The sequence below is a fragment of the Macrobrachium nipponense genome, chromosome 12 (assembly GCF_015104395.2).
Source record: "Macrobrachium nipponense isolate FS-2020 chromosome 12, ASM1510439v2, whole genome shotgun sequence".
Taxonomy (NCBI): domain Eukaryota; kingdom Metazoa; phylum Arthropoda; class Malacostraca; order Decapoda; family Palaemonidae; genus Macrobrachium; species Macrobrachium nipponense.
Genome location: NC_087205.1, coordinates 69550538 through 69560148, shown reverse-complemented (window position 1 = coordinate 69560148; position 9611 = coordinate 69550538). Strand labels below are relative to the sequence as shown.

Below are 9611 nucleotides of genomic sequence, written 5' to 3'. Positions count from 1 at the left end.
CCAGTTTGGACACACACCTCTTAATTCACGCGTAAACTAAAAACAAATCCTATTTATTTAATCGGCAAACCCAGCGACCTCTAATCGCATTCGTGGAAATAAATTGGTACGTTGATAAGAAATGTTATTCCACTTACCGAATTTTTTCGTCGACCGATCAGTGACGGAGGCTGTTAAAAGTTTTGGTTGCAGATAAGGATATTCGGATAGGATGAGGTTTTAGGATAGGTACAAACAGGAAAGGAGATCATACAAACAACCTTATTTAAAGGTTATTTTAATTTCTAAAACCCTACACAACGTAAATTAAACTTAAAGGGCGAAGTCGCCGAACTAGTTGTCGCCCTTCTTCGCTCGCCGTCTGTTTGAACAAGGGCCCAAAAACCTGCGCCCGGCCTAAGCTTACCCCTCGAAAAGGCCTATGTCAGGTCAATGGTTCTTATCACTCCCCAAATCAATTCAATAATTTCTTAAATAATTTGAAGGGACAGTTAAATCTATTTATTAAATCTATCTATCAAATATTTTAAATGCTAAGTAAAGTTAATCAAGTTATTCAAAATATAATATTAATTTTTCTGCAGAGCTTATACTAAAGAAAATGGGGTATAGTTACTTTGTAGCTCTTAGCAGTGACTTCGTTAAAGGTTAGAAAATGTATATGTACAAATAAATTTACAACAGCACTTGTGAATTAATTTCCAAATTTCAATTATTGCCTAACACTTGAATTTTGATTGAATTAATTTTCTTGAATTTTGTGATAAATTAATTTTGATTTAATTTTACTTAATTTAATTCAAGAATTAATTAAACTTTACTTTGTTTTCAAGTAACAGTAATTTTCCCTGATATTGTGAATTTCACTTATAAATTTTGAGTTTAATAAAAAAAAATTTGTATTTAAAATTTTTAAAAGTGTTTTCATTTCTAACCAGTATATTTGCATTTGATTATATTGATGTTAGGTAGAAACATAGAGTGGTAATTGATCTGTTTTCCTTCAATTAACTTGAAGTGACTTAGAACCAGGGAAGTACTTAGACTTCTGAAATCAGGGAAATACTTAGTCTTTTAAAGTTGTTGATGGAGTGATGCCCTTTGAATAATTTAATTACTTACAAGATTACCTCACACCTGTTTTGATGAACTTAGTCTGATTTTCTGCAATACTGGTAAGTTGTTAAGGGATCACTGTTGTGTTTAGAGTATTCAGTCGTTTAGTACCTGTGATGAGGGTTCAGGTGTCTGGCTTTTGTGAGGTAACAGTTAATGAATGGTAAGTGTAGTAACCAGATACTTGGCACTTCGTCACAATATATATATATATATATATATATATATATATATATATATATATATACATATATATATATATATATAAGTGAATACCACAGGAAAATGACAGGCAGAAATCCAAGCACTTTCGTCTTTACTAAGACATTGTCAAGGAACGAATGAAATACAGTTGGAAAGAAAGTTATCAGGTAAACAACAAGATCAAGAATACCAGATGATTAACTGCCAAAAGGGTGTAAATTAAAGTGTAATCCAGGATTATCGGATATCACGCGGTCACAAACCTAAACAGATTTAACCCTAACAGAAACTACAATGTATCTGTATAGTCCAAAACATGTAAAAACTTAATATATTAATTTTGTTGCTTATATTTATCTACAACTTTTTCATTATGAAGGCATCAAGTTTAAATAAACCAAGACTTAAATTTAGAACATTTCCATTATTTGACTTGATGAAACAAGATTCAATGATATTCCTTTTAACTGTGTCATTACATGGGATTAAGGCTCTTGCTTGACTCCAGTTAATAGGATGATATAAATCTCTCATGTGTACAAATAATGCATTTGATATTTGCCCAGTTCTCATAGAATATTGATGCTGTTTGAGACGTTGTGAAAGAGATTTACTGGTTTGTCCGTAATAGACTTCATCACACTTTTTGCAAGGAATTTCATATAGGCACCTGGAAGATCTTTAAGAGAATTTTTTATTACTAAAACTCTTGACATTAATATTACTGAAAATATTTATGTTAAAAATGTTAAAAATTATAGGAATTTCTAAAAATCTTTCATCATAGGATAATTTTAGAATGTTATGTTTACTAAATTCAAGTTTGTCATTAGTTAAATAAAAAAATTTCCTAGCTCTTTTCCATGCCACATCTACAAAAGTCCTTGGGTATTTAAGTTTCAAGGCAATATCCATAAACCGCGGGCTACAGACTCGTAAACCCCTTGGGAACATCCCAGAAAAAAAAAAAAAAAAACAGATTTAACATTTTGATGGTGATTGGAGTAGTAATGAACAAAAGAGTTGATTTCCGAAAGACTGAAAAGGTGAAATTTCTATCATTTCTATGGACAGTTACATCAAGAAAATTCAAATTACAATTTCTTTCTTTTCTTCCTCTACAGTAAATTTTATAGAAGGGACTAAATTATTGAGATTATTAAGAAATTCCTGGAGATTTTCATGAACTGGCCAAATACAGAAAATATCATCCACATTCCTAAACCATATAACTTTTTGGGGCAAAATTCTTGGTAAGAGTTTTGTCTAAAAAAATTCCATGTAAATATTGCTAAGGACAGGGGATAGGGGATTATCAATAGCCATGCCAAACTTTTGTACAAAAAATTCCCCATTAAAACAAAATTTACTCTCTTTGATACATAACCTTATGAGACTAATGAGGTTTGCTACAGTTAAGGGAAACGCATGACGTTCTAATTCATCCTCAAAAAAAGTAAATCATCTACAGGCTCTTTAGTAAATAAAGAGACAACATCAAAACGAACCATATTAAAATCAAAATTCAAATTTAAACTATTCACTTTGTTTATAAAATCAACATTGTTTTTTACATTCATGTTAGAAATGTTTCCTACCAAAGGTGTAAGAATTTTTACAAGCCATGTAGATAAATTATACATTGATTTTGTGTCTTGACTAAACCATACATAGTATAAGCTAGGGAGGCGGTGTAAACTGTTTAATTAAATAGTCCAAGCCCTTTAAAATGGATTTAATTTGTTTATCAAAATGGGAGTTCACTGTCTGTGTAGGATCAGACATCAGTTTCGTGTAAGTATCGGTATAATTTAGCAATGCCATTATTTTACTTACATAGTTACTTTTATTCATTATTACCACAGCATTAGACTTATCTGCCTTTGTTACTTGTACTGTTTCGTCTTTTTTAATTATCTTATAAGCCTGGAGAAATCTTACAGGTACATTAGGGGGAGAAGGCTTGTTCATAGCACCATACACAATAACCTTACAAATATTGATATCCTTTAGGGCATAGATTACGATTAAATTTTTCCACATAAAATGATTTTGAAATGTCGACATAGTCCAGATTACCGTTAGACACACCAAAGCTTAATCCATATTCCAAAGCCGCTGTCGTAGCACTATCCACTGGTTTGTCTGATAAATTAATCATGAAGTCCACGTTGGCATGCTTAGTCGGTCTGGGTAATCTGGACTATGTCGACATTTCAAAATAATTTTGTTATTTTGAAAAATTTAATCGTAATCTATACCCTGAGGATATCAATATTTGTAAGGGTATTGTGTATGGTGCTATGAGCAAGCCTTCACCCCCTAATGTAACTATAAGATTTCTCCAGGCTCATAAGAAAATTAAAAAAAGACAAAACAGTTCAAGTGACAAAGGCAGATAAGTCTAATGCAGTGGTAATAATGAATAAAAGTGACCATGTAAGTAAAATTGCTAAATGATAGTACTGATACACAAAACTGAGGTCTGATCCTACACAGACAGTGAACTCCCATTTTAATAAACAAATTAAATCTATTCTAAAGGGCATGGACCATTGAATTAACAGTTTACACCGCAATGAGCCTCCCTAGCTTATACTATGTATGGTTTAGTCAAGACACACAAAATCAGTAACCCTATCAGACCAATCATTAGTTCAGTGGGCTCAGTTACGTATAATTTATCTACATGGCTTGTAAAAATTCTTACACCTTTGGTAGGAAACATCTCTAACACGAATGTAAAAAACGATGTTGATTTTATAAACAAATTGAATAGTTTAAATTTAAATTTTGATTTTAATATGGTTAATTTTGATGTTGTCTCTTTATTTATTTTTTCGGAGGATGAATTAGAACGTCATGATTTTCCCTTAACTGTAGCAAACCTCATTAGTCTCATAAGGTTATGTATCAAAGAGAGTAAATTTTGTTTTAATGGGGATTTTTTGTACAAAAGTTTAGCATGGCTATTGATAGTCCCTTTTCTCCTGTCCTTAGCAATATTTACATGGAACTTTTTGAGGCAAAACTCTTACCAAGAATTTTGCCCCAAAAAGTTATATGGTTTAGGAATGTGGATGATATTTTCTGTATTTGGCCAGTTCACGAAAATCTCCAGGAATTCTTTAATAATCTCATTAATTTAGTCCCTTCTATAAAATTTACTGTAGAGGAAGAAAGAAATTGTAATTTGAATTTTCTTGATGTAACTGTCCATAGAAATTTCACCTTTTCAGTTTTTTGGAAATCAACTAACATTGCCTCTTTTGTTCATTACTACTCCAATCACCATCAAAATGTTAAATTCTCTGGGGGTTTTTTTCTGGGAGGTTCATAAGGGCTTTATTTATGATATTGCCTTGAAACTTCAATACCCAAGGACTTTTGTAGATGTGGCTTGGAAATGGCTTGGAAAAGAGCTAGAAAAACATTTAACTAATGACAAACTTGAATTTAGTAAGTATAAAATTCTACAATTACCGTATGTTGAAAGGTTTTTAGAAATTCCTAGAATTTTAAAACTTTTTAACATAAATGTTTTCAGTTATATTAATGCCAAGAGTTCAGTAATGAAAAATTCTCCTAAAGATCTTCCAGGTGCCTATATGAAATTCCTTGCAAACAGTGTGATAAAGTCTATTATGGACAAATCAGTAAATCTCTTTCACAACGACTCAAACAGCACCAATGTTCTGTGAGAACTGGGCAAACATCAAATGCATTATTTGTACACATGAGAGATTTATATCATCCTATTAACTGGAGTCAAGCAAGAGCCTTAATCCCATGTAATGACACAGTTAAAAGGAATATAACTGAATCTTGTTTCATCAAGTCAAATAATGGAAATGTTCTAAATTTAAGTCTTGGTTTATTTAAACTTGATGCCTTCGTAATGAAAAAGTTGTAGATAAACATAAGCAACAAAATTAATATACGTAATTAGTTTTTACATGTTTTGGACTATATACGGATACGTTGTAGTTTCTGTTAGGGTTAAATCTGTTTAGGTTTGTAACAGTGTGATATCCGATAATCCTGGATTACACTTTAATTTATACCCTTTTGACAGTTAATCATCTGGTATTCTTGATCTTGTTGTTTACCTGATAACTTTCTTTCCAACTGTATCTCATTCGTTCATTGACAATGACTTAGTAAATACAAAAGCGCTTGGATTTCTGCCTATCATTTTCCTGTGGTATTCGCATATTTAAAGAAGTCACGTGCATCCACTGTGATTTTTAAAAGAAAAAAAAATATATAAATATATATATATATATATATATATATAATCTATATATATATATATTATATATATATATTATTATACCTGTTACAATATTTTTGTTTCAACTTTATGGGGATTCTTTATTTTTTTCTTTATTTTTCTTTAAATCATCAGTTGAAAATCCTTATGGAGAGTCAGCACACTATAAATCGATGAGGGCTCAAATAGGATCTCAGCCTGCACAAAGGGAGACAAGCTACGGAAAAGATCATAAAAACCGTAATAAATAGATACTATAGGGAATAGAAAATAAAATCAACAAACCTGAATTCAGGAGACATCAGCAGAAAACAGTTATGAATTTGATCCGTGTTTAAACATTCCACAACTGCACTAGACAAACTATTACACATTTTAGTTGTAACCAAGATAAAATTTCTAGTATTTAACCTCATACATACTGTAGCGCAACTGCAGGGGCTTGCACCTGCCCAATCAGAATAAGACCATTGACACCTCAACCAACCATACGAACGAGGCATGTAACGTCACGACGTTGAAGTCGTTACAGACATTTCATTCTGCAAATGAAATAATTACAATAATATTTTTATCCTACTTTACAGAGAAAATGTCAACAGACCTAAATTAAAATTAAATTACACTTACATTACGACTTACAAAAAAACAATAATAAGTATATTACAACAAAACCAATCAAAACAGAAGTAACAAATTTGAATATGAATCGACCAGTAAATTACAAATGGAATTGATCAATCAATACAGTTACTTACTCCAAGCTATTTAGTTGGAGGGCGCAGTCTTATTCTAAATTATTAATGGCGATCTCGAAAGAGAACCGCCCAGCTCCAGGCCTCAAGATCAAGTGTAAAACAGAAAACGATTTTCTTTTGGGCAGATTTTCGCTTGTTAAAGAATTCGTCCAGTACCTAGTTTGGCAACTAAACGACCCCAAATTTTATAATTGGCTAGTTCAATAATGGAAATAGAAGACGCGATTCGTGTCTGTTTACACTCCGGAGCTTTATCTCGGGTTAATTTTTGCTCTGTTATAAATTATACACGTTTTTTCATGAATATTTAAAATTCACGTTTTGAACCTTTTTGTAACAAATTTTACATACTAGAATTATAGATAAAACTTTATCTCATTTGATAAATAAGCAAGAAACCGGAACTTGAATTTTTAATTTTTAATTTTTTTTTTTACTTTTTTTTTTTTACTTAATAAGAACATGAAACAAAACGACAACATATAGAAAAGTACTCAATTAGATGAAATTGCACTTTTTGTAACAAAATTTTACGTTATATGCAACTGAAAATCACATGTATGTTACTGTAAATGTCTACAAATCAGTACGTTCATTGTTCCTCAGAATGACAACCAAATCTCTGACCGACTTAGTGACAAACTTAGATTTTTCATCAGACTTATATTCGCAAACCGATACTGAACGTGTTATATTATCAGACGACTTGTTTTCAGAAACAACTTCGCCCCAATGCCACTTGTTACGCACGGGATTAGTATCTCTGATTATTACAATATCATTTATCTCTACTCCCCGGTTGGAATCTGACCACTTTTCTCTGGGAAGAAGAGCTGGAAAAATTTGATCATACATATTTTCCACCAATGATTAAAAAAAAGTTCATTCAGTGCGAGTATTTTTGTGTACTCTATTTGCTCAGGTGTTTTAGCCAACTCGAAATCTAAAAGTTCACTGATATCACCGCTTGATCTACCCAAAATAAGGTCATTTGGACGTAGTAATCTCACAGCGTCTAATTTGGCAACATTATTTCTATGAACACCTAAAGGCCTATCATTTATCATATCAGCAACACTACATTAGTCTCTGCAAACGCAACTTGGTAAATTCAGGTTTTCTCGAAGCAGTGACAGCTTCTAGAGTATTCTTCACAGTTCTGATCATCCTCTCAGCTTGTCCAACTGACGAATGAGCTCCAGATGGTACGAAGTGCCAGGTTGTTGTTTCGGGATTTGTCTGAATCTTTGCTATCTTGGTATGGTTCCAAAGGCTCTCCATGACATTTGCAGCACCACGGATTTGCGAACCAAGATCTGCAGTCACAGACGTGGGTTTTTCCGCGGATTCTAGTGAAAGCATCAAAACCTGCAAGGAAGCAGTTGGTATCATAACCTTCAAGGACCTCTATGTGGGCCGCACCAGATGCACGACACACGATGACCAGAATCCAGGCTTTACCAGAATTTACCTGGTAATTTCTCGTCTCGCGGCGATCTGCGATGGTATTGAACGGACCAGCTATGTCAATGACCACATGCTCGAATACTGGTGATCGCACGAGTTGTTCCACCTTACGAGGAGCGATCTCTACTTGGGCGATCTTCTTCCGTAAAAAGCGACAATATGGGCACTGCGACACAACTTTGCTGACGAACCGTTTACCGTTGAGGATCCAGAACTGCTCACGTACTAGGGCAAGAGTAGTATCCGCACCAGAGTGCTGCGGTTGGTGACATTTACGCACCAAGATCTCTGCAAAGGGTTCAGAGTATGGTATAATCGCAGGCGGGTTTGATAGAGCAGCACCAGTACGACCTAGTGCTCTCCACACACCGTCGGCGTCCAGTATTGGGTTCAGTGACTTTAGTTTATGTTCCACATCTGACGGAAGCGACTGCTGAGCCTGTTGAATAAGAAAAAAAGTTTGATATTACTAACTCACGCTTGGTAGGCACAAATGTATCATTTTCAGCAAACCATCTCGAACGTTCTGCTTTCGTCATACTACTGATGGCAACTGGAGTAGTCTTCACTGTTCTCTTCAGTCGATCTCTGAAAAATTGTGAAGCATTTTCGATAAATCTTATGATTCTAGAGATGCGACGTTTAATCTTCATCAGGCTGTCATTTTTTTCGACCGTTATGTTAAATGTTTTTAGGATATCAAGAATTACTGAATAATCTTCATTTGTTCCACCATCAATCTGGACACATAGTGACTTGCATCTTCCAATGGTCATCCGTGGATCTTTTATTCTTATGTCCAGATCTTCTTTTTTCGCATGAACTTCATTTGAATGTTTGACTGGCCATTCGTTGATGTCCTTCTTCATGAAGTCTGGACCTTTTTGCCATCTGTAATCCTTTCCCATTTCAGATGGGTTAAGACCGCGTGACGCATCATCGGCAACATTGTTTCCAGAGTCCACATGGTACCAATCACGAATATCAGTCAGAGTTTGTATTTCACTGATACGGCTGGCTGTCCACATGTTGAACTTGTAAGGCTCATGACGCAGTTGTCCCAGAACTATGGTGCTGTCAGTTAGCAGCATTACCCTTTCAAAAATGAAGCTTGATTTTTTGACAATAGTCTGTTGCATTCTGGCACCCAGCAGACATCCAAGTAACTCACCACGGGGGATCGTTCCAGTTGTAGTACGCGACACATCCATAGGCAGTCTGAGAACTATCACAAAAAATTACTAGAGTGGGTTTGCCAACTGCAGTTTCCGGTGTAAGGCAGCGAACAAACCTGACTTCTTTTAGACCGTAGATCGAACGAATCACTTCTTTACACCGACTTCGGGTTGTAGGTAGGTCATCATTGCCATCTAGGATCGGATCGTCCCATTCCTGTTTGAGGCGGAATATTTGACCTAGTTGGCGCTTCAGGCAGATGGTAAAAGGAGTTGCAAGTCCCGTCGGATCATAGATGGTTGCTATGATCTGTAGATAATTTCTTCGACTGAAAGTATCAGGGAAGGCATCATCAAAGTCTTCTAAACTGATATCTTCCTCTGATCTAATGCCTCTCCTTTTCTTTGAGAAGTTAATCCTACCTGAAATGGAAATTTCATCGTTTGTAGAATGATATATTTATCCCAGGATCCTTTCCTGCTCTGGTGTCCGTCGCACATTGTCAGGTACATCCGGGCACTTCTTTATGTCGGCATCAATATCACTTTCACTTCCACCGATCATGAAATGCTTTATGATGAAGGATGCCTCACTGAGGACAATGTTGAGTTCCTTAG

At 34.4% G+C, this 9611-nt stretch overlaps 1 protein-coding gene across 1 annotated transcript; it reads right to left on the bottom strand.

The window, feature by feature from the left end:
* Window positions 1–7428: 7428 nt before the first annotated feature.
* On the bottom strand, window positions 7429–8846 carry LOC135224833 (uncharacterized). Its single transcript, XM_064264154.1, has 3 exons — window positions 8529–8846; window positions 7823–8257; window positions 7429–7719 (listed from the first exon to the last, which is right to left on the bottom strand). Exons 1-3 carry the CDS (start codon window positions 8844–8846, stop codon window positions 7429–7431), a joined length of 1044 nt encoding a protein of 347 aa, XP_064120224.1.
* Window positions 8847–9611: the final 765 nt, after the last annotated feature.